The sequence below is a fragment of the Phodopus roborovskii genome, unplaced genomic scaffold, assembly GCF_943737965.1.
Source record: "Phodopus roborovskii unplaced genomic scaffold, PHOROB, whole genome shotgun sequence".
Taxonomy (NCBI): domain Eukaryota; kingdom Metazoa; phylum Chordata; class Mammalia; order Rodentia; family Cricetidae; genus Phodopus; species Phodopus roborovskii.
The window spans coordinates 171,549-197,650 of NW_026126571.1; the positions used below are offsets into that span (position 1 = coordinate 171,549).

The window sequence follows — 26,102 nt, forward strand, 5'->3', positions numbered from 1 at the left end:
AGCCAAGCTCTTTAAGGCCACAATGGCACATGCCTGTAGATGTCGAGGGCAACCTCAGGTGTCAGTCCTCACCTTCCACCCTGTTTGGAATAGGGTCTGTCTTGTTGTTTACCAGCAATTTTCCTGTCTCCACCACCCATCTTCTGGTTAGGGGCACTGGGATTGACATTACTGTATCTCGCTTTTCCCATGGGTTCCAGGAAATACAAACTCATGTCTCTAGGCTTGCGTGACAAATACTTTATTCCTGAACCCTCTTCATAGCCCCCCAGGGGTCCTTAATAAGTGACTCCAAAGCCAGTGTCCCTTGGGAGCCACAGCAACATGGAGCCCAAGAAGAGACACTGCAGCCTACCCAGGGCAGACCTAGGCTAGCATGGAGAAGACTACTGGTGTCCTTTCCAGCATGTCTCTTGTCTGTGTTGCATCCTTTGACTTCTCCATTCATCTGCACTGTCCCATGCCAGTAAAGAAGGCTATAGTGTCCTCAAAAACAGTTCTGTTCCTTGCTGAGGAAGTTAACTCACAGCAACTTCAGAAAGAAAAGGGTCCAGTCATTTAATTCCCAATTACTACAGCACCTCATTTTGAACTGGGGATGGTAATATGAAGAGTTGTGGTGTCTGTCCTCTGAAAAATCACAGCCTGGTCAGTGCACCAACATGTATGTCTGACTTAAGGTTTTATTGCTGTTAAGAGACACCATGACCACTGCAACTCTTATAAAGAAAAACATTTAATTGGGTCTGGCTTATAGTTTAGAGGTTTAGTCCATTGTCATCACAGTGGGAAACATGGTGGCATGCTGGCAGGCATGGTGCTGGAGAAGGAGCTGAGGGTTCTACATCTTGCTCTGCAGAAGGGAGTGAGCTGACTTAACTTCTGAAATCTTAAAACCCACACTACAGTGACAGGCTTCCTCCAATAAGGCCACACCCACTCCAACAAGGCCACACCTTCTAACGATGCCACTCCCTATGAGACACACATTCAAACACATGAGTCTATGGATAGGGGAGGATATCTATTTAAACCCTCACAATATGGACAGAGAAGCACACTGTGAGCTGTGGCCCTGGGATGAGGTCCCAGGTGTCTTGCCAGCCCCAGAGAGAACTACCTCTGTCATCCTCAGGGAAGATAGGGCACTGGGGGTGCTTGTCTGAGGAGTTTCCAATGGGAATGCTACTAGGGTTCATAGACTTGGATAGGTGCATCAGAGTAGCTACAGAACTGATGGTGGGAAGGGAGGCAAATGCAGCTTTGATGAGCCTGAGGGCAGTTGGGTACCTCCTACATGTTATCTAACTTATTTTTTTGTAGTGCTACATCATGATCGTACAAACAAGCAAAGTGAGACTGACATCTTAAAGAATTTCCCAAGACTCAACTGACAAGGTCAAAACAATATCCACTGTAGCATTAAACGGGTCACCTTTTTCACAGAGTTAACATTCATGCCAGGGGAAGCTAAAACAGCTGGCTCCTTGACATTACTCCAGGCTTTGGTGCTCACATATATTGTATCCTTTTGTCTTTTCAGTATTTGTTGTTTTTGTTTTATGTGATGACTCTTTGCCTGCATTTTTAAGTGTACCACATATATGCCTGATGCCTGCAGAGGACAGATGCAGTTTTTGGATCTTCTGGAACTGGAGTTAAAAATGTTTGTGAGCTGTCATGTGGGTGTTGGAAATCAAACTCAGGTCCTCTGTAAGAGCAAGAGTGCTCTTAACTATCGAGCCATCTCTCCAGCCCTCACTTACTGTGTTCTTTAAGTACATGTACTCAGAGTTTCATTTGAGGAGGTTCTTGATAATGCAGAAAAATGATTGGTTTTAATCCTCAAGTGCATATAGTATATATTACATGTAATATTTTAATAATGTTTCATAATTTTATACAGTATTGTGTATTGTGACATGAGGTGGGAAATGCATTAAGAACATTTTTCATGCTGAAAAAATGGTGACTATGGAAAACCCAACACAACGTGGCCACTTTCATTATAAACTGTTCTGGTTGTTTTTTGTCAGCTTACCTGGGACATACCTGGGAATCGGTAATATTCATTAAGAAACTGTATTAATTAGATTGATATGGGAGGGCCTAGCCCACTGAGGGTGGTGCTAGCACTGAGCTAGCACCTGGGTTGTAAAAGAAGTAGAATGAACAAGCCATGGGAAGCAAGTCAGTAAGCAGTGCTCCTCCATGCTCTCTGCTTTAGTTCCTGCGTCCAGGTCCCTGCCTTGTGTTCCTGCAGACTGTGATCTGAGAGTTATAAGTTGAAATAAAACCTTTCTCCACAAGTTGCTTTTGATCAAGGTATTTTATTAGAGGTGTAGAAACTGTAACTAAGACACAAGGTATCCCAGCCATTGGTTAGTGTATGTTCATGGGACACTATTTTCCTGGAAGAAAAGACTGGCAATAATTGATTGTTTATACTCAGGGGTTTGGCAGTTTATTTTAAAACATGGATAGGCCAGCTCTCCCCATTCATGGACAATACTTAACATTTATCATTTGTTACTAATTGTAAAGTTTGATTTTCTATCAAAAAAAATATGAAATTGTAGCTAACCTGTCTCTCTCAACTTCCCTCTAAACAGGTTTTTCTGATGAGACTGATGGTGATATTAATAAATTGGAGGGTATCTATAAGAAATATGTTGCTGGGCAGTGATGCTACACACCTTTAATCCTAGCACTTGGGAGGCAGAGGCAAGTGGATCTCTGTGAGTTTGAGGCCACCCTGGTTTAGAGAGTGAGTTCCAGGACAGTCAGGGCTATACATAGAAACACTATCTTGAAAAAAAAAGAAATATGTAAACATTTGAAAGATCTGTTTAACTTATTGCACCAAATCTTCCAAATGTAAATGGTACAGAATCATGAGTAGGTAAGAGATTCATTTCAAAGAGAAAGTTAGAATAACTAACTTTAATGTAAAAAACAAATAGGATAATTGACCTCACTTTAGAATACACATCACAGCTTTTAAGAAGTTTGATCTACTGCCTGTTGAGTAATTTCAAAGACTTAACAATTGCATGCAAATTCACTAGAACACATGCTTCCTTCACTTCCAGTTATGTATCTGGTCAGATTTTCTTTGTAAATTTTAAGCAAAACAAATCATTAATGGATGTATAAACACAGGAGTAGCTGTAGTTACCCAGCAGAGCACTATAGAGATTTGCAAAACTGTAAAAGTAGCACTTTTAGTTTTCCCTCATCTTAGAAGTTATCTTCCATATAAATATGCTCCTGGTGCTAATATGTATTGAGTTTCCTATAATTATTTTAAATATTTATTTTTTAATTTTTTTTAAGATGATGTTTCTCTGTGTAGCCTCAATCTTGGAACTCTCTTTGTAGACCAGGCTGGCCCCACTTGCCTCTGCCTCCCAAGTGCTGAAATTAAAGGCATGCACCATCGCAACCTGCATTAAGTATTTATTTATTCTTATTATTTTTGTTTACTTTGATTATGTGTTTCTATGGTGTGTTTGTGCATGGGAGTATATGCATGTTCATGCAGTTGTGCCTACTGACCAGAAGGGGGCAGTATATCCTCTGGAGCTGGTGGTTATGAGTTGCCCAATGTGGGTGCTGGGAACAGAACTTGGGTCCTCTGCAAGAGCAGTACATTATTTTAATGGTTGAGCAATCTTTAGCCCCTTACCATTATTTTAAGTTGAGTACCAGTTTTGCTTTGAGACAGGCCCAGAAAGTCTCAAACTCCTGATCTTTCTGCCTCAGCCTCCCGGGTGCTGGGATGATAGGCATGCTTCACTTTCAGTTTTTAAATAAAAGCCCTGTAGGATCCTCAGTAACTGAGAAGAATGACAGTCTGGGACCCAGAAGCTTAAGGTTGATTAAGAACTGTCTGGTGGCTCTTTGTGCATCCACAGAGCCCTCCCATCTCCCAACTTCAGTGACTTACAGCCAAGAGGGAGGGGACCTAGGGGCTCACCCTCTTCCACAATCTTGGAAACTTGAGCAGGGCCAAGCCCAGACACAGGTCAACTCTGGAGGATTCAGAGCTACAGCTCCAGGAACATGCTTCCAGATCCTTGAGGAGATATCACAGTCCATGCAGTCCACTGGGAACCACAGGCTTCTCGACAGAGTCGTGTGGGCCATACAGGAAGGGTTGAAGGCCTGGCTGAGCTGAGGGTTCCTTGACTGGTCCCTTCCCTTCCACTATTGTGCAGTCAGACACTATTCAGGATACTCCCTAGAAAAGTAGGGCAGATGCAGCTGTCCATGCCCCTGTCTGAACAGAGTGACCATGCCCACCTTCGTCAGCTCCTCTGGCCCTTCTCTCCAGGGAACACTGTAGTCCCATGTGTCTTTGTGGGAGGAGGCCTGTACCTCAGGGCACTTGGTGGGCTCTCCTGACTCTGACATTGTCAGCTCATTGTTGCCTCAATGTGGGGATCGCCCTGAGAGGCACAGACCTGCCACCCCAGCAGAGACCAAGGCTGCAAGCCAGGCCCGGCTTTGTTATGAACCCAGTCTGCCTACATAGTCCAGTATCCAGCCCTAGAAGCAGTTTTACCCAGGTTTCCTCTACACCATCTTTCTTTCACGGTGCCTCCACCCACTGCATTAGGGATAGGCATTCTTGTGTCTTTGTGCTCAGTCCCTGAGTGCTGCAGTTGTCTGCCACCTACGGTCACATGGGTCAGCTCTCAGACATCACAGTGTTAGCTCTTCTAGCTGTCTACTCCACAGCCAACTGCTTTCCTTCAGTTTCATGAGCCAGATCTGCTTTTTCTTCCTATAAACTCTTTCTAGGTTTCAGAGGGGAAGGCAAGTTTTTGTTTTACCCCAGGTAAAATTCTTAAAGAATTGAATGAACCATTTTAACCAATTAAGCTGGGCTAGGTAGCATAGATCTGTAATCCCAGCTACTTAGGAGGCTGAGGTAAGATGATCTGAAGTTCTAGAGGAAGTTCAAGGTCAGCCTAAGACACTGAATGAGATCTTGTCTCAAAATTATGAAAATAGAGTGCTTGCCTAGCATTAGTACAATCCTGGGTTGTTCACAAAGTGAACACACTCAATGATTTTAGGTTAAATATTATACATCAATTATGATCTAATTCCAGAATATTGTCCCCCAAACTCAGAGCTATCAATCACTCCCAATTTCCCTCCTTCATACTCTACCCCTGGGGACCCCTAATCTATGGATTTGCTTGCTCCAGACACTTTATATAAATGCAATAACACGATTTGTATTTTAAAAAGAGAAATTAAATATTTTCTTTGAAGATTATTCATGTTTGCTTAATAATTTTATTTTTATCATTTAAAAAATTGTTCAAGACAGTCTCCCACATAACCAAGGCTAGCCTCAAACTCACTGTGTAGCTAAGGCTGGCTGTGAACAGCTGATGCCCCTGCCTCCAGCTCCTGAGCTCTAGTATACCTCCATAGGTAGTTTATGCAGTGCTGGGGATTAAGCTAGGGGCCTTGTGCATACTAGATAAGCACTCTACCTACTGAGCTGCATCACCAGCCCTACGTGTTCACTTTCATTAGAGGTCTGAAAAGTCACATAGTGTCTGGAGAGGTAGTTCAGTGGTAGCTTGCTTGCCTAATACAGCGGGGCCTGGTTAACCTGCAGCATAGGTGTGGGGGTGGGGGTGGAGCTGGGAGAATAGAAGGGTAAGAACGGCAATGGCCGTGATGATACAACTCATAAGAAGTCAACTCAGACACCTTTTCTCCCTCTTCTGCCTCTTCCTCCTCTTCTCTCCCCCGCCCCCCACTTCTTCCTTTTTTGAGACAGTGTCCTGGCTGACCTGGAACTCTCTACATAGACCAAGTTGGCCTTAAACTAACAGAAATCCACCTGTGTCTTCCTAAGTGCTGGATTAAAGGCACACACTATCATACATGCCAATTGGACATTTTCTTTGAAGAAACATCCTTCTGGTCACATTGTTGTTTAGTGGCCCTTAAAGCTAATAGAGAAGTATGACAGCCATTGGGCATTTCTAGGTGGTGTTCAGAGGCCATGCTGGTTTCATGAACTTTGCTTTGGAGCTGAGTCCAAAGCTGGTTGGGGAGGGGGTGATCTCTGCAGCTGAACCTGGCAGGGTAGATGGGCCTCAGTGGGATGTGTCTCAACTCTCCATTCTCTATCTTCCACAGGGGTGAAGAAGAGAACCAAAGTTATCAAGAACAGTGTGAACCCCGTGTGGAATGAGGTACACCATCTTCTTCCCCCTCCCTAACCTGTCTCTGCCTCTGCTACTTCTGAGGGTTGCGAACACAAGAGGCAGCTTTCTCAGGAGGGTAGGGATCCAGCTCTGTCCAGAGACCCTGCCCACAGTGTATGCTGACCCAGAGGCAGGTGCTTGTTTTTGTTTTCATTTTGTTTTGTTTCTGTTTTTTTCTCTCTGCTTTCCAACTCAGGCCAGCCGGTCGGTCTCCCTTGCCTGTCTGCTCTCCCTCTCACAGGCCAAAGTTACCTGCTCTCCATAGCACTTCCCTGATTAACCAAGTCCCCCAGTTGTTCCCTCTGCTTCTGTCCCCTCATGTAGCTTTCTGTGTGTTGGCTTCCATGTGGTCCTCTGAAGCACAGTTGAGGACAGAATCAGACAAAGAGAGGGCCTTCTGATTGGCCTTCCTTAACTCACCACTTACTCATCCTGCCCACCAAAGGTCTGGCTTTTGGATGACCATATGATCTTGGTGTGAGGACCCTGAAGGATCACCTAGCATTATTACTGCTGTGCTTTTGTTCTAATGTACTGGGATGAGTTGGAGAGGAGGCTAGTGCAATGTGGCTTTCTTTTCTGTTTTGTTGACTCTAGTTCTTACTATCACCTCTGAAGCTCTGGAATTCTGGTATCCATCCATCTATACATACATACATGCATCATCCCGTCCATCCATGTATCCATCGACCTATCCACCAACCCATCTACCTATTCATCTAGCTACCTTTCCACCCATCTATCCATCCATCCATGCATCCAACCACCCACAAAAACATCAACTATTCATCCATTTACCCACTTACCTACCCACATATTATCCATCTTACCTACCTATACTTTATCCAAGCATCCACCCCTCCATGCATCCAATCACTCACCCACTCATCCACCCTCCATCCCTCTCATCTATTCATTTATTCAGGCTTACATTCACTCACCCATTAATTCACTCACCTACCCACCCATCCATCCATGTACTTACCAGTCTATTCATCTTCCTGTTGCTGTGATGAAACATCATTACCAAAAGCAACTTGGGTAGGAAAGGATTTATTTGGTTTATACTTCCACGTCACTATTCATCATTGAAGGAAGTCGGGAGAAGTACTTGTTTAAGTTGGGAACCCAGAGGAAGGAGCTAAAGAGGGCTGCTTCTTACTGGCTTGCTCCCCATGGTTTGCTCAGCCTGCTTTTTTGTTTGTTTGTTTGTTTTTTGAGACAGGGTTTCTGTGTGGCTTTGGAGCCTGTCCTAGAACTCACTTCGTAGACCAGGCTGGCCTCAAACACACAGAAATCCACCTGCCTCTGCCTCCCTGGGATTAAAGGCATGCACCACCACCACCCAGCAGCCTTCTTTCCTATAGAACTCAGAACCACAATGGACAATTCCCTACTGGCTTGCCTACAGCTAGATCTTAGGGAGGTATTTTCCTAATTGAGGCTCCTTCCTCTCCAACGACTCTAGTTTGTGTCAAGTTGACTTAAAACCAACCACCACAACACCCATCATCCACTCCCCCCACCTACCCATCCATCCATCCATCCACCCACCTACCCACCCACCCACCCACCCACCCACCCACCCACCCACCTATATACATGTTCATCCCTGAACACCAGTCTGAATGTCTGTCTGCTCAGTACCCTGGGGTCGCAGGTTAAATTACCTGTTCTTTTTTTTTTTTTTCTCCAGGGCTTTGAGTGGGACCTTAAAGGTATTCCTCTAGACCAGGGTTCAGAACTCCACGTGGTGGTCAAGGACCATGAGACAATGGGGAGAAACAGGTGAGTGGACCAATAGTGAACTGGGAACTTGAAGGTATAGGTGGGTTTTAATGAATGTAGACCCCACAATCAGAGCTTCCAAGGGGTAGTGCTTCCTGCTAACGTTTACTTGCTGAAGACTGCTCTTCATGGGCCTGATCCAGTGGTGGATGCTGGGACCAAAACCTTGCTGTAGCCTCAGAAACTTGGCTGACATTGCTGCTGAGAGCTTCCCTGGCTGCAGGGGAGGGAAGGTGTGCTAGGATCAAGTGTCCAGAAGTTTTTGTACAAGAGTGCAGGCTGTGGGGAGCAGGTTGGAGCAGGTGCCTGTCTTTCCCTGTTTCTCCTGTCTCTCCTTGACTCTTCTCTGATGGTGAAGGCAACTACACACACTCCAGGAGGTGGGTAGACAAAGGGAAGCTGCAGCTAGGAGGGGGCAGTGGAGGAGGGTTGCACGGAAGTGGAACCTGAGGTAAGAGGTAAGAACTGTGATGCTGAAGTCTGAAGAGCAGTAGCAGGTAGCAGCCTTCCTCCTTCCTTCCTTCCCTCCACCCCCCCACCCAATGTGTGTGTGTGTGTGTGTGTGTGTGTGTGTGTGTGTGTGTGTGTACACTTTAGTTGGGTTGACAAGTAGGGAACTCTTAGAAGCAAAATCTTACTGGCAAAAGCAGATTCTGTCTAGGCAGGTGATGAGTGACTTCCTTGAGCCTTGTAAATAGAGTGGTGGGCAAGACTTACAAAGCTTGATGCGCCAGTTGGCTGTGGATATAAGTGGCCAGGAGACATAGCCTGGGAGAATCTATGGAGACAGGACTGAGGTAAGGATAGGGGTTAGTGGTCTCTGCTGGGTACAATGGGACGCAGCTGTGTTGGGTGGGCTCAAGTGCCTGGTATTGTTCACTGATATCTGGCCCTGAGGAGCATGGGCTGGCTGCTCACAGTCCTGCCCACAGGGGAGCCTTTGTTTGGGAACTGGGTCAGCTGTGTCTGGCAGGGAGTGTTGGTTATATGAACCTGGAGTGGGGACAGTGGGGAAGGAGGAGGGATCAGGGATGCAGGGAGGGCCTCAGGCTGTGAAACACCTGTGAAGTTTTAACCCTTCAAAGAGGAGAATCTAAACCATTACTGTTTCTTTGTGGTTCCAGCTGGTCCTGGGTTCATGGTCTGGCATCCTTGAGGCCTCTGAAGTGGTACTGAAGGGTGGGGAGCCAGCCTAGTGCTGAGGAAACTCAGCACACCTTTTTCAGTCAGGACCTTCTTTTGCTTGAGAAATTTATATATGATGTTGGGTGTATAAGTATATAAAGTGGGCAAATTAAATATTTACTGATAATGGCTCATAAAGAAATTTGCTTTAAATGGAGATGGTGGTGCACACCTTCAGTCCTGGCACTTGGGAGGCAGAAGCAGGCAGATCACTGTGAGCTGAAAGCTAGCCTGGTCTGCATAACAAGTTCCAGGCTAGCCAGAGCTACACAATGAGATAAAAAAATAACATATATATATGTATATATATATGTATGTATATGTATGTATGTATATACATACATATATATATGTAATTTATTGAAGATGAAAACAAATGTGTGTCCTGACAAGAATGTGCTTTAGTTTTACCTGAATAGTTAACTCTCAGCTGAGTATTTGATACTGCAGGACAGAGATCAACATCCTGCACAGTGGTTTGATATTTTGATTTTAGAATCATCAGTGTTGAGAAGGCCACTTTACTTGATCCCTGAATACCAGCTGGCTAATGACTTTCTCTGTTGTTTTGTTTTGTTTTGTTTAGTTGTTGTTGTTTTGTTTTTCGAGACAGGGTTTCTCTGTATTGTTTTAGAGCCTGTCCTGGAACTTGCTCTGTAGAGCAGCCTTGAACTCACAGAGATCTGCCTGCCTCTGCCACCTGAGTGTTGGGTTTAAAGGCATGTGCTACCAATGCCCGGCAGGCTAGTGACTTTCTATTGGCTTAAACCCATGTTGGAGCAGTCCTTTTTGGTGAATACACACAACACGAACATGCTGAAGAGTGATAGTAAGAAAGTGGTAGAAAATGCTAATGTTTTCTACAAGAGCATGGGGTCTCCAGCATAGTCTTGAACCTGAGCCCAAGTATGTGAGGCAGTTTTGTGGGTCTTGCTTGGTATGATGGCATGCACAGTGCAAGGTGAATATGGACATGCTGTGTGCTCAGAGCCGAGGCTGTAGTGGAGCCAGTCTCCTGAAGGGACATGGGTGAGCACTGCCATCATCTGTTTTTTTTTTTTTTCTTCAAATTGTGTTTTTGGTGGGTTTAGAAATCTCTTTCTGTCTTTTCTTTTTCTCTTTTCTTTCTTTTTCTTCTCCTCTCTCTCTCTCTCTCTCTCTCTCTCTCTCTCTCTCTCTCTCTCTCTCTCTCTCTCTCTCTGTGTGTGTGTCCCTTTCTCTTTTTCTTTCTTAAGACAGAATCTCTTTACATAGCCCTGCAGGTTAACCTTGAACTCACATGGATCTGCCTACCGCTGCTCCAGAATGCCAGAATGAAAAGCATGCCCCACCACACCTGGCTGAGTTTAGAAAATATTACCATTGCTAAGTGTTTTGCAATGTTCACATTAAGTTATGAGCTGCTACCTAAGGTTTAGAAAGCTGTGGCCTCCAGCTCTTGACATGCCTCACTGGGTAAGGGTCCTGACACTCAAGCCTAATCACCTGGAGCTCACACACAGGAGGAAAAAGACTTCATGACGTCGTGCCTTGATCATGGTACACCTGACATCTTACCTTCATACACATACAAATACACAGAGTAATTAATAATAATAATAATGATAGTGATAAAAATAATTAATAAATAAAATTAAAGATGTGTGTGGCCTTCCCTACCTTCTCAGCTAGATGCTTTGTGGAAGGCAGGTACCTCCATCATCCTCCATGAGGTACCGATGAGCTTGAAGGTAGATCTGTAGTCTAGCCAGGGAGCAATTCTGGACACTGGGCAGTCTGGGAAGGCTTTCTGGAGAAGGGCCCATAGTTATCTGGGGCCGGGATTTGGAGGGGAAAATAGTTCCAGTGTGTGGGAGCAGAGGGCAGTGAGTTCATGTGTGAATTCAGGGTTGTGACAGATGCAGCCTCGTTGGGAAGGGGGCGGTGGGGCCAGTCCCTGGCAAACAGTAGCAATGGAGAACCTTCCAACTGGCCCTAGACAGAGCTTAGCTAGGTTCCTGACACTGTGTAAGCCTATGACATGAGATCTTTCTCTATCAGATGCTGCTGTCATTATCCTTACTGGTGACATTCCCCCCAAAAAAAACTATGCTGGAGCTGTGTGTGGCCGGAGGGCAGGTGTTTGTGTTCATTTCTTGGCTCTGGAATCTCACATTTCAGAGACTCCCAAGGCCCTTGGCAGCTGGCCTCTGGACACTCTGAATAGTTTGGTTCCTCTTATGACGTAAGAGTTGAGAGTTTAGTGAGGCAAAGGTGGACAGCCTGAGGAAGTGCAGGTTTCATTTTCATGTCTTCATTATCATATTCAGCACTTGCCTAGGAGCTGTGGGAGGAGTCTGAGACCCCAGAGATGGCAGGAGAGCAGAGATTGTGGACATAGTTTGCAGAGGGAGGATGAGCACACCATCCCCCTGGTCCATGTTGGTGTCTTCTGGCTCACCAGTTCTCATGTGAACAGGTCATTGCATGCTGGGAAACACTTCCTCAGACCTTCATGTCCAGTTCACTAGGCATCATCATTTACCAGAACTTTCTGTCTTACAAACACTTGAATGTGTGTGTGTGTTTTTAATTTTTCCAAACATTTATCTTAATCTGGTTGCCTACAAGTCTCTTGTTTTGTTCCTCTTCTCCCCATCTTGCTATATAGCCCAGGGAGGCCTGGAGCTCTTGGTCTTGCTACCTGTTTCCCAAATAGCTTAGTGTTTTGAATGTAAGCAGTTCCCTGTGGTTGGTGGCTTCTTGTATCAAACAGACAGACAGTGCTAGATTTTTAGAAAGTTCCAGCCCTGGCTGTTTCTTAAATGTCTGAGCCCTGTCTCAGCCCTGCACCATGAGGATTAAGAAGGAAACTATGGGCTCCAACTCTTAACCAACAGGATCAACAGGTGATCTACAGTTGACATGTTGGCAAAGGGAATATCAGGGTGTCATGGGGTATATTAACCACACCTCTGCACAGGCCACATGCCCAAGAGTAGTTGGCCATCACAAAAGGAATTCTATAGTATTTCTGCAGCCCTTTTGCCTCATTTTACTTTGCTTGGATAATTTTTTTTTGTCTTTTCAGTATTTTGCTTGTTTGTTTTGATTTCATTTTTATGTTCTGTGGTTTATTTTATTATTACTGTTTTGTCTTTCTTTTTTTTAAAGGGAGAGATAGAAAAAGAACACTAAGTTGGGTGGGTAGGGAGATAGACTCTGAGAGGGACTGAGGAAGGGAAAATGATCAAAATGTATTACATGAAAACAATGTTTTCAATTATAAAAATGTCAAAAAAAAAGGAAGGAAGGGAGGAAGGAAGGGAGGAAGGGAGGAAGGGAGGGAGGAAGGGAGGAAGGGAGGGAGGAAGGGAGGAAGGAAGGGAAGAAGGGAGAAAGGGAGGGAGGGAGGAAGGGAGGAAGGGAGGGAGGGAGGAAGGAGGGAGGAAGGGGGGAGGGAGGGAGGGAGGGAGGGAGGAAGGGAGGAGGGAGAGAGGGAGGGAAGAAACATAGTGGTTACAGCACCTTTACTCCTGGAAGTTGCTCTGAAGAGGCCAGTGGGCACCCAGGATGGAAGGCCCACAGCATCAGAGCTCTGAGAACATTCCAGAAAGGAACTCATCTGTTTGTTTATTTATTTATTTACATATTTATGCTTAGGTTTAACTTTTAATCTCCCTCCCAAGTGCTGGTTACAGGCGTTACCTCTCTCATCTTATGCTGGGATTGAACCCAGGGCTCCAAGCCTGTTAGGCAGGTAACTCCTTTAACTGAGCTATATATCTCCAGTCCCTGCTCTGGCTTCTGATTAACTAAAAATAAATATGAATACTCACTCTTGTGCTGTTTATGCATGCAATTATTGGTGGAACGGTCACTAAAAAATAATAAAGCTAAATTAAAAAAACACAATTATTTAAGAAAATAAAGCAAAGGGCTGAAATAGAACATAATAAAGGTGTTAAAGAAATGGAAATTAGACTGAAGAATCCTGCTGGTAGCTGTCAACTCACAGTTAGGAAAATTAGACCTGATTAAATAATTCCATGGGAAGTAACTCAAAATGTGAGAGAGTGACATCTTTTAACACTCGATGTTCACCAAAAGTAATAAGAATCAGAGATACGGCTGAAGAGATGGCTTAGTCATTAAGAGCACTCGCTGCTCTTGTAGCCAACTTGGGTTCAGTTCTTAGCACCTACTGGTAGCTCACAACCATCTGTCACTGTACTTCTGGGAGATCTGGTGCCCTCTTCACATACAGTGACATGTGGACAAAACAGTCATACACATAAAATAAATAAATCTAAAAATGTAAAATAAGAGACAAATAGATGTGCAAGACTTAAATGCAGACTTAGTATGTGCTGCACAAAGACCGGAGTTCAATCCCCAGAACTCATGCAAAAGCTGGGTGTTGGTGTATGCCTGTAATTCCAGTACTGGTGGACAAGAGAAAGTAGGCTCTATGGTCAAACCTAATTAGTAAGACCCAGGTCCAAATGAGAAATCTTGTCTTAAAATACAAGGTGTCCTGAGGAATAGCATACAAGATTGACCTCTGGTCTGTGTACTTACACACATGTAACACACATGTACCATAAATTAAAAAAACACAAAAATGTGTATATGTATACATGTGCATGTTTGTATGTGTGTGTGTGTGTGTGTGTGTGTGTGTGTACAAGCCCTGTTATTAAAGAGGCAAGAGGAAAGTGGCAGTACTTCTTTTATGATTGTTTCTTCCCTCCCTCCCATGTCCTGTGGCATCAGTTGTTAGCAACTTGGTTTAGATATTGCTCCACTCTCCCTGAGCCTATGAAGCTTCACTTCACACACACACACACACACACACACACACACACACACACACACACACACACACACACAGTCTCCTGTTTATAAAACTGACATCCTGCTGTGTGCTTGGCCTGCACTTTACTTTTCAGCACTTTCCATCAGTATGTCACATTCATTTTTCAGTGGTCATGTGTTATTCTGACTTGGATACCCCCCTATTTGTATCATCTTACCACAACAGTGATAGAGATAACCTGTTCACACACCCTTGATTCAGAAATGCACTGCTATATTTGTCTTACCATGCCCGTACTGGCTAGAGTTCCATTTCTTCCCAATTTCTTGTTTCAAGTGATTACCCAGTGAACAATTTTATCTCAATGTTTTTGTATTTCAAGTTTTTTAAAAATTTTTTTATTTTAAGCATTGGCCCCTAAAAGTGAGGTTATTAGGTTAAAGAGAATAAGTATATGAGACATTTGTAGGGGCTGGGAACTGTTTGCTGTACCAGCAGGAGGACCTGAGTAGGACACCTTGAACCCAGATAAAAAGTCAGATACAGTAGCATACACCTGTAATCATAGCCTTGGGAAGGTGAATGTAGGTGGATGGATATCTGGGCCCCGGTGGCTACCCAACCTAGTCTACTCAGGAAAATTTAAGGTGAAAACAAGGGGAAATCTCCTAAGAAATGAAAGATACCTGAAGTTTTCCTCTGTCCTCCAAATGCATGGTCATAAAGATGTGCCTGTACCTGTAGACAAGCATTCCCCCTCACCCCCAACATATGCTTCCAATTTGCTTTTCAAAAATCACCAAACTTTTGTTCACCAACAGTGTAGAAAAGGTATGTGCCAATCTTTTTACTTTTAGTGTGATGGTCAAGGGGAGATATTTTGTAGCTTGTGTTTCTTTGACTTACAGCTAAGCATCTTTCATAGGCTTAATGCCCCTTCATGTTTATTCTACTGTGAATTTATCCTGTTTGTTTGTTTGTTTGTTTTCGAGTCAGAGTGTAGCTATGTAGTCCAGGCTCGTCTCAAATTCATGATTCTCTTGCCTCACCTGAGTACTGGAATTATAGACCACCATATCTTGATATTTTATTTATTTATTTAGAAAACATCTTACTATATATGTAGCCCAGAATGGCCTTGAACTCTGTCATCCTCTCCCTCAGAAGTGCTGAGATCATGGAGTGATTGTCTCATAGGTTTTAGTATCTTTGGCCTTCTCTCTTCTGACTATATCTTAACTCCGTACATTTAGGGTCTCATTATCAATCCAAACCATTGGTTCATTCTGAGCATGGAGAACCTTTTCTCTCTGCTCTCAGTGGCTTGTCCCAGGGCATCCTCTCTCAAGCGGGCATTCATGAGGGTGTTTTAGAAGGCAGAGTTTCGTGTGCTGTTGTAGAGTTGGGAACAGCAGGCATAGTAAGGTCAGCCTCTATTTTACGAGCTGTTTTCTAGACTTGTAGGAGAACTTTTGGGGTTCAAATACTGAAAATTCACCATCCCATTGTTCCCTGCATGCTCAAAAGCTCTGGGCACACCCTCATTTTCAAGGATTTTAAAAACTATATTTTGCTCTGGATTCTGTTCAGGACATCCCTGGATTGCAAGATAATCTTTCTTTTGTCTTTTTCTGGACTGAAGGGCAAAACTATTTAGAGTTACCCCTGGACTACCTCTAGGGAGTCAGGTCCAGGAAGGAAGGCTGCCTGAGGCCAGAAGGATTCAGGGGCTGGGGAAGGTCCTGTCATCTCTCACTTCCTGTCTTTCCCTGCCAGGCATGCAGAGCTGAGGGCCCAGGAGGGTCAGATCCTGGGTATTACTTCCCTGGAGTGAGTATGTGTGTTTGCATGTGTGCACCCCAGGATGGACGGGGTCTGACTCACAATGAGAGGATGCAACCAAGTTGCTGGAAACTGAAAGGTCTCTCTCTCACACACACACACACACACACACACTACAGTGACATCATCATCATAGTTTCAAAGATGAGAAACTGGCCCATAGTGACCCTTCTTGAATATTAAAAATACAGTTATATATATGATGTTAAGAAAATAACAGGAATTAGTGCAGAGATGACACATGTTCTTTACTCAGAAACACGATGTTGTGTGTGCCTCTTGCTGATTCTAATTCTGCTCATTCTCCCTTCCTCCCTCCTTGTTCTTCCTCTCATTTGAAGGTAAGTCATATTTATCACAGTCATCTGGCCCTACTTGCTCCAGGGCAGATTTCTTAAAACTAAGGCTATTTCTTTTCATAGCTGTGACACCATATTAACATCAGTAGATATTACATGGATGAACTTGATAATGGAATCTGTGGTTTATATCATCCTATTTAACTTATTAAGAAACACTTCTCAAACCAGTGCCTACCCTTCCTCCAGAACCAGTCTAGAGTCCCACATTGAATTTTGAGTCATGTTTCTTTAGCTTTCTAGTTTTGTTTGAATTTTTAAGGAGTCTCATTTAGCCTAGGATGGACTCCAACTTGCAATGTAGCCGGGGATAACTGTGAGGCTCCAATCCTCCTGCCTCCACCACCCAAGTGCTGGGATTCTGGGTGTGGACCACCAAGATCTGCTATCTTAGCCTTCTTTATCCCATTATCTTTATCTTTATGACAATACATTTTTATTTAAAAACATTTTAATTAAAATTTTATATGTTTTATGCGTATGGATGTTTGTCTACCTGTGTGTTTCTGTACCATACATGAGTCTGGTGCTCACAGAAGTCAGAAGAGGGCATCGGATCCCCCTGGGACTGGCATTAATGATGGTTGTGAGCCTTGGTGTGTGTGTGTGTGTGTGTGTGTGTGTGTGTGTGTGTGTGTGTGTGTAATTAAACCTGCTCTTTATTTTTCCTCCTTTGGAAATCATCCAATGTTTCCTAAGGATTAGGTCATCATATGCTGCTTAGGTGGTGTGTTTGTCTTGGGATCCGGGGACACAGGTATGTGGGTCTCCATGGCCTATCCTGGTGCTGATTTCCCACTGTGTATTGCTGTGAACTCTTTTAAAGCCATGATCTGGGACTCTGGAATTGCGCTGTTCATCACCGTCCCCTCATGAGCACCTGTGGTGGTTCTTCCCATCTGCCTTCCCAGGAGTCTGCAAACTGATCCCAGCACTCCCCTGTGGTGGTTCTTCCCATCTGCCTTCCCAGGAGTCTGCAAACTGATCCCAGCACTCCTCCCATTTCTGTCCATCTGGCCTGAGGGAGCATCACACACTGCTCCTGTGAGCATGCTGGGCTTTGTCTCTCCAAGACTTTCCTGAGCTCACCTGGGCTCTGGTCTGTTGATTTGTTGTCTTATCCCTACCATGGAGAACCTTCTGGAGGGAGGAAGAAGCCATTCCGTGGCTGAGCTGTTCTCTTGAAGTCTCCCACAGCTGGGCCACAGTCTCCCTGTGTTATGAGTGTATGTGTAAGCCTGAGGTTAATTTTGGGTATCATTCCTCAGGAATTTTTTGCCTTGTTCTTGGAGACAGGGTCTTTCACTGACCTGGGCCTACTCATGTTGGCTACACTGTCTGGCATCAAGCTCCACCTCTCCAGACTGGGGAACATCATCATGCTTGGTTTCTTATGTGGATGCTGACGATCAAACTCAGGTTCTCATGCTTGGGCAGCAATCACTGTACCAACTGAGCCATCTTCCCAACCCATCCTATGTGAACATTTGATGTTCATCCTTTTTATTCTTCCTTCAGAGGTCAGATCTAAGAGGAGCCTCAAAGCCATTTGCGGAATGAGAATGTGTAGAGGACAGAAAAAGGGCAATCAGGTTTGGGTCAGTGGAGAATTTACCCAGCTGACTATGCTCCACAGCATGCCCTACCTGCTAGGGGGGAGCTGCCATTCCTATCTGTAGGGACTGGCTACCCTGGGAGGGTCAGGGTCTTCATGTCAACAAAGCTCAGGATGTTAGGGCATCAGGAACATGGGAAAACACTGGACATGCATGGTTTGTGTCTGCAATACAAGCCCTGAGGAGGCTGGAGTGGGGGGAGGGATAATGATTTCAAAGTCTTACTGAGCTGCCTAAGAAGACCTTATCTCAAATAAACAAAGCAAAATAAAAATCATCAGAAAACAAAAGCATGATGCATACAGCTTAGAACTAGATGTTTTGTAGTTTGTTTGTTTTGAGTTGAATTTCATCAAAATACTGGGCGGTACCATTTTCCATTATTGACATATTATAGTTACATGTTTGTGGGATCCAGCATGATTATTTTGATCCTTGTATACAGTACATTCTGACCACATGGGGGCGATGAACAGTGCCGCCTTTGTACTTGGGGCTTCTAAACCCCTCTATTCTAGTTACTCTACAGCTCTCACTGTGCTATGAACATTAGAACATACCACATCCATTTGTGTTTAAATACCTGCTATTCTGCCTCCTTTCTTATCACACTATGAGTAATCACTTACACATTCCAATCAGTTTTTGTAATAAGGTCTCATGTAGCCCATACTGGACTCAAAATCACTGTGTAGTCAAGGATATCTTTAACTCCTAATCCCCCTGTCTTTATCTCCCAAGTGATGGGATTACAGGTCTGTACCACCATATGGTGCTGGAGACCAAACCCAAAGTTTCTAGCATGTTAGGCAAGCTCTTTGCCCTCTGAGCCTACTATCAGCCCCATAATCATCTTAAAAATGGTTTTTACAAATATGAGTATTTTGCCTGAATATGTGTATGTGCTCTACAAAGCCTAGGACTAGAAGAGGGCACCACAGCCACTGGAAGTGACCTTGTGGACAGTTGTTAACTACCACGTGGGTACTGGGAACTGAACCCAGGTTCTCTACAAAAGCAGCAAGTGTTCTTAACTAATGAATCATCTCTATAGCCTCCCACAATCAATTCTTTGAGCACCCACACACGAGTGAGAACATGAAAAAAGTTTCTGCAGTTATCTCGTGCAGCGTACCCTCCCTAAGTGCATCTGTTTTGCTGACACGATAGGATATCCATTGCCATGGCTGAGTAGCACTTCACTAATATAACCTGATAGTCCAGCATGTATGTATATATGTGCATATCACACTTAATTATCCATTTGCCTGTGGATGGTGGATCCTATGCTTAGCTGCAAGCATATCGTTCACACGTCAGTACTGTGATAACTGGGTCTTACGGCTGATCCAGTTTTAGTTTCTTGAGGACTCTCCATACAGTTCTCTGTAGAGGCTGTCCTGATTTTCATTCCCTCTGGTCTTCCTTTGGCATAGATGATTCCAGAGCTTTTATTGCTCAAGATAGAGACTGTTTTTCCTCTTTTCCTATTCAGAATGTTCTAACTTTTTTTTTTTTTTAAATGAACTTTGTTTTTGCACTTGACTGTGGGTTCTTGAGACTTTCCTGTGGAAATGTGTTATTTTACAGCAGAGTTTTGTAGCATGGATGTGCTGTACTGTGTGTACACAGTGCTGAGTGGATGGTGGCTGAGTTGCTTTTGTGCTTTGTTCTTACAAACAATGATGTAGTAAGACTCAAGGTTTTTAAACAAAATTGTTTCCATTTTTTTCATATTTCATTTGCATAAACTTGGATAACACCCCACCCCCACCTCCACTACCCCTGTCCCTGCCTTCACACATACTGCTCAAGCCTCAGGTTTGGAAGCTCCTGCTTGGTGCTTGGCACTTCTCTGACAGGGCATCGACATCCATGGATAAAAGAGCAAATCAGCTCTTTCTCCCTTTATTATGCCTGTTCCTGCCTTTTCTTTCTTTGGGATGGCAGTGTCTCTTTTAACCCCATTCTTCTGCTCCTACATTCCAGTGGTTCTGAAACAACAGAGCTAAGAGAAATGACCAGCGGAGGAGGCTGGGAGGCCTGTGGTGTTTAGGTGGGGCCAGGCCCACAGGGCTGCTTCTGACCTATCAGACTTTGCATACACTCAGCTGGCTTCCACAGGCCCAGGCCTATGTGGGGGTTCTTGCTTCACTGAACTCTTGTTGATGCCACAGGCCATCTAACAGATCATATATGGTGCCAACTGAGCCTTGTTCAGGAGACACCTAGGCCTAGAGCCTATATACTTCAGTGTTTATCTTCAGATGGGACAGACCTGAGTTTGTGCCCCAAAGCTGAGGCCCTTTGAGTAAAGTCACAAGGGAAGGGAATTTGGTGAGGAGCTTCAATACCCTTTTGTTTTTTCGGAACTGCATAGATGGATCTGTGGCTTTTCATCATAGCCTGTGATGGAGCTTCAGACCCCTTTAATGTATCCCAATAAGTTTCTGAAATCTGCCCCTCCTCCCTGAGCTATGACTCATAGACTCACCTAGATAGGAGGCTCTGCCTCCCCGACTCTTTCAAACTTGTCCCCACAGTTTGCCCCTTGGATCTTCAGACAGGCAGCCTCCAGCCCTTCTTCCTAGAGTGTAGGACTGCCTGATACCTTGAGGGACTGGCCTTAGAGCCTATGGAGGCATCAAGAGCATAGTAGATGGCCCCAAAAGAGGCATCAGGGAGGAAATAAGAGTCATTCTTAGCCAGCTCTGGGGGCGCAGCTGGAAGGGCTAGGGCTGGCAGAGGTGGAGCCAGCACTTCCTTCTGCATTTCCTGCCATTGTTCCCCAGCCACTTCCGCGAATTCTCCCTGTCTGTCTGGGAGGGCTTTGCCAGCAAGCCAGGCTCAGGTGGTCCACCTTTATTCTGGGCATCTGGCCAGGCCTCCAATGATCAGCTTCAGCCGCACTGAGCTGCCCGGTTCACTAGACCACTGCCTGTGTTTCTGTTCTTCTGTTGGACCTGGATTTCCTGTTGCCAAGGCCAGATGTCTCAACTATAGACACTGTCCACATCTGGAGGGTCCTTGGGCTGTTTGCTTGTCAACCTACTTGATCAAGTCACCTGGTCTGTTGCCCAGGATTCCCATAAAGGACAGAGTGACTCTGTCACAGGGACTTCTGGATTCTGAGGATACTTTGGTCAACATACTGGGGACAAGCCCTACTCCCATGATAATCCTTAGGGTATACCTCCCAAGAGCCCATGCTTAGGAAACTGTTGCAAAACTTCTTGCAGGCACCAGGGGACAGAGAAACCCACATTCTACAAAGCTTGACCTTTGTGGAATTTTGAACCCTGAATGCCTCTCTTTCACTTTATTTAAAGAACTTAATGTCAAGCCAGGTGTGGCATGGCAGGCACTTGGCAGGGAGGGGCAGGCAGATTTCTGTGAGTGGCCAGCCTGGTCTATATAGTGAATTCTATGACAGCCAGAAATACATAGTGAGGCTGTCTCAAAAAACCAAAATAAATAAAGAAATGTAAGAGAAGGGCTGGGGAGAGATGACTCAGGGGTAAAAGCACTTGATGTTAAAAATGTGAGGTCCTGGGTTCTAATCCTCAGAACCCTTGTAAAAGCTGGATGGTTATTTTGAGCATCTGTGATTTCCCATGCTCTTACAGGGAGATGGGAGGGAGAGGCAGGCAGGAGAATTCCCAGGATCATGAAGGGAAGTTGACCTAGAGTATGGAGCAGAGAAACAGTAAAAAGAGACGCTCCCTCAGATAGGTGGGAGGTGCGGATGAACAACATGGCTGTCTTCTGAATGCAACACACATGCACACATGCACTCACACACGCACGCATGCATGTACGCACTCATATGAACACACACACACACACACACACACACACACACACACACACACGTTTATTCTCTTACTAGCAAGAGAAACCGTAAGGTGACTGAGAGCATGACTGCCCTAAGAGGGTGCAAATACATGTCTTTTGTTGCTAGGGAGTTTAATAATTATTTATATAAGTTTACAAGTTATTTATTTATAATTAATTAGATAATTTTAATGTTTATGTGGGGAGGATGAGCACGCACATGTGTACATGTGTGGAGTCTGGGAGAGTCATTCTCAGGAGAAACACTATCCATCTCCTTTGAGACATGGTCTCTCACTGGCCTGGAGCTAACCTGTTAAGCTAGCCTGGCTGGCTAGTGAGCCCCAGGTGTCTTTCTGGTCCCCACTTTCTAACACTGAGATTATAAGCCTAAGAGCTACACTTGGCATTTTTTATATGAGTTCTGAGGATCAAACATGGTCCTTATTCTTACAAGGCACTCTCTTGGTTGAGCTATCCATTGCTCATCCCCTATTTATTTTTTATGTGTGTTAAAATACATATACAAAACATCTGTCATTTAGAATAATCTATCTATCTATCTATCTATCTATCTATCTATCTATCTACCTACCTACCTACCTAATTTATTTTTTGACAAGTTCTCATTGTGTAACCCAGGCTGGCTTCAAACTCACAGAGATCTGCCTGCCTCTGTCTTCCTAGTTCTGGGTCTAAAAGAATGCACCATGATGCCATTGCATTTTTAGCACAGTTTAAATGCACAGTTCAGTGCAACTATTATACCCATCCATCTGTAGATCCTTTCTGTCTTTCAAGCAGAAAGCTTGAATCCATCCCCCAATCTCTTCCTTTCCCCACTCCCAGCTCCTGGCAACCACTGTTCTATTTTCTGTGTACTGGGATCAAATGGCATTTGTCCTTCTGTGTCTTTAACACTAATTCTTTTTGGTATTAATTTTGGACAGTAGCCTCATGCATGTAAGGCAACTACTCTACTAGGGAGCTACAGCCCCAGCTGTTCCAAGGCTAGGCCTAAGAGAAGTATCAGGAATTCTTTGGTACTGAATAATATACCACCTGTCTGCATAGTTTTCTTTGCTCATCTACCTACCTGACTTGGTTGTTCCTCTTATTTTTATTTATTTATTTATTTTAAAATTTAATTGTGTTTTATGTGTATATGTATTTTGCTTGTATGAATGTTTTTGTACTACTTGCATGTATGAGCCCTTGAGGACAGAAGAGGGCATTGGATCCTCTGTAGCTGCAGTAACAGGCAGTAGTAAATCTCTATGTAGGTGCTTGGAATCGAACTCAGGTTATCTGGAAGAGCAACAAGAGCTCTTAAGCCCTGAGCCATCTCTCCAGGTCCTCCCCCACCCCACTGTCTTTAAAGGCAATGTCCTGAGCTGGCTTCAAACTCATTATGTAACTGAGGGCAAGTTTGAACACTAGATCCTCCTGTCTCTACACCTGTTTGCTGGGATTATAGGCACAAACAACCATGCCTGTTTTAAGAGGTACTGGGGATGGAACTCAGGGCTTTGTCCATGCTAGGCAAGCACACTACCAACTGAGCTACGTCTGGGCCCCTCTCATCTTCTAATGCTTGAGGAGTTGCTGCTTGAACATGCTGTGCAGATGTCTGGAGTCAGAAGTAGGGTTTGAGATTGGATTGTATGTCTGTGTTCCCATAGCACCCCCAATTCTGACCAGAAGTATGCTCAGCAGGATTCCAATTTCTCCACATCCCTCTCCTTCTTCCTTCCCTCTCTCCTTCCTTCTTTATAATTGCCATTCATATTAGTTACTTTTATTGTTGCTATGACAAAATGTGTGACAAAAATAACTTAAGAATGGAAGGGTTTATTTTGGCTCATGTTTTGAGGGTGCAGTCCATCTTGGCAAGAAGTCATGGTGCAGGAGCTTGAGGAAATGGGTCACAGTGCATCCATAGTTAGGAAACCAAGAGAGATGCATGTTGATGCTCAGCTCACCTTTGCCTTTTTATACATCAGGACCCCAACCCATGAATGGAACATTTCAAGTGGGTCTTCCCATCTCAATTAACCCAGTCTAGAAACTCCCTCACAGATGTGCCCAGATGTTTTTCTCCTGAGTGATTCTAGATGCTGTCAAGTTGAAAGTCAACATTAGCCATTGCAAGCCATCCCTGTCAACTTGACACCTCCACAAATCCCTTTTAAGCCAGAAACTAACTCTCGTCCCTATAAGCTCCCATGCTTCTCATAATGCAAATGCATTCAGCCTGACTTCAGAAGTCCCTATACTTTTTAACACCATCCAAGTGGAGATGAGGTGGTGTCTCACTAGCATAGAGTTTCAGAACTCAACTGATAAAGTCAAGATTGCAAGTTTCACTCCATGGGTCCATTAAGCCCATATGCAGACCATTGTTATAGAGACTGGGAAAGGAGTGTCTTAGCTATTGGACTAGCTTTATTCATTTGGAGAAATAAGAAAAAAAAAGAAAAAGCAATGGTGAGTGTGTCCCCATAGCCGTCCTCTATGACTGATGAGGATTTGTGCCCTGACAGCTGATTCCTAGGGAGCAAGCAGAGGCTGAAGCAAACTCCAGTGACATGCTTTAGGTAACACAAGTCACTTGCTGTTACTGCAGAGGCACAGAGTGGATGGTGCATAGTTTACAACCCAAGGGACAGTACTTACTCCTTTGCACTCCTTGAAAGGCTGTCCTTGAGCCATCCTGCCGGTGGTCCACTCTTTCCAAGAGCTTGTCCCCATAGTGGTCTCTTCCGTCAGTGAGAAGTGTGGTCTCAGGAGTATGTGCTGGGTGTCTGGTGAAGGGGCCTGTCTCCTAGACCCAGAGTTGCTTTCTCCCTGGGTCTGAGGACAGGAAGGGTCCTTGCATCTGATTCATAATTGGTGCTGTGCTTCCTGGGTACTTGTGTAGACAGTTTATGCAATGTGGGTTGCAGCTGACCGTGGTGTGGGGGCAGCAAAGGTGTGAAGATGGGGTAACCTTCTGTTTTCTAGTGATGCTGGTCTGGTTAAAGTCTCATGGCAGGATTGGGGGCAGGACTCAGCTGAGAGAGTGCTTGCCTACCATGCATGAAGCCATGGGCTTGATCTCTAGCACTATATAAACAGGGTGTGGTGGGGGAAACACCTGCAATCCCAGCACTTGGGAGATAAAAAGGGAGAGTCAGAAGTTAAAGGTCATCCTCAGCTACACATTGAGTTTGAGGTCAGCCTGGGCTACATGAGATCCTGTCTGTAAGTAAGTAAGTCTGTCTGATGGGAAGATGCCTCTTCACATAGCAGAAGCATGGTGGGATGAGGCTGTACAGAAGGAGGATAAGGTTGAGCTTGGGGAAAGGCAGGTCTTTCTGATCTCTCTTTTCTACTTAAGTGCTTTCTTCAGAAGTCTGGTCTCCCTAAGATGGTACCAGGGGAACCATCTTATATGGGTACCATAGGTACAGGGGAAGCCTTAAGAGTCCCAGGGAACTGGTGCCCTCAGGTAGATGGGCTGTTACTGGGTGGTGGGGGGATGTGAGAGAAGAGCCAGACACATTAGGCTAGTTTTCACCATTGGCCGTCTTTGTCTTCTCAGGTTCCTGGGGGAAGCCAAGATTCCACTCCAGGAAGTTCTTGCCACTCCCAGCCTGTCTGCCAGCTTCAATGCACCTCTGCTGGACACCAAGCAGCAACCCACCGGTGTAAGCGACTACACTTCTCTGCCTATAACCAGCTTCTGTTTTAAGCCTGATGGGCTCTTCCTGTGCCTATAACAGGGGCCAGCTCCTAGGAGCTAAGCCTGGCTCTCCTTGGCTATAGCTTAGTATGCAGTAAGGACTCGTGGTTGGGACCTGCAGAGCTCAGTGAAGCCTGCCACACTCCAGCTTGGCTACTTCTGAGTCTGGCCCATCTGGTCACTCCCTGTTCTGTGTTCCAGTCAGCCTTGAGTGTCTCATTAGTCTGGCTGGCAGACTGCCCTTCTTCATTGCTAGTCCTCTTCTCCAGATGGGGATTGTCTGAGTCATCTGGGTCACAGGTCACCAGGAGAGGGAGGCAGACAACTCTCCCCTGTCCTGGGGCCAGTCGGGACCCCTTCCTTTTCCTCTCTTGTCCTTTTAGCTCCTCCCCCAGCTTTCCCATGCTCTCCTATACACACAGGCCATTCCCAGTCCTCCTTGCTGGTCTCCTGTTATTTTTAGTGGTCTAAATATACCCTGCAGGATTCTTCCTGGTCATTAGAACTCTGGGTCTGCCTACATGCCAGGACACACAGGTGCACTGCAGATCGGGACATACTTCTTCCCAGTGTTTGAGTCTTTGACTGGTTGGGAAAGTCAAGAAGGGGTTAGTTTGGGCTGGATTGAAGGGGACCACACTGGATCGTCACTGGGAAAAGAGAGCAGCTGGGGCTCCAGTGAACAGATGTGCAAATGGGAATACCTCCACAGTTCAT

The 26,102-nt window shown here is 44.9% G+C and overlaps 1 protein-coding gene across 23 annotated transcripts in view; it reads left to right on the top strand.

The window, feature by feature from the left end:
- Positions 1-26,102, top strand: part of Dysf (dysferlin) — a 183,464-nt gene that overhangs the window by 18,274 nt on the left and 139,088 nt on the right. For 22 of the 23 annotated variants that reach the window (XM_051203114.1, XM_051203124.1, XM_051203126.1 and 19 more), the window contains exons 2-4: positions 6,172-6,227; positions 7,936-8,027; positions 25,245-25,350. In XM_051203114.1, the coding sequence (XP_051059071.1) occupies positions 6,172-6,227; positions 7,936-8,027; positions 25,245-25,350 (254 nt within the window). Of the gene's footprint in view, positions 1-6,171; positions 6,228-7,935; positions 8,028-25,244; positions 25,351-26,102 lie in introns of those variants that run through there. The other variant, XM_051203135.1, reaches the window with a different exon arrangement.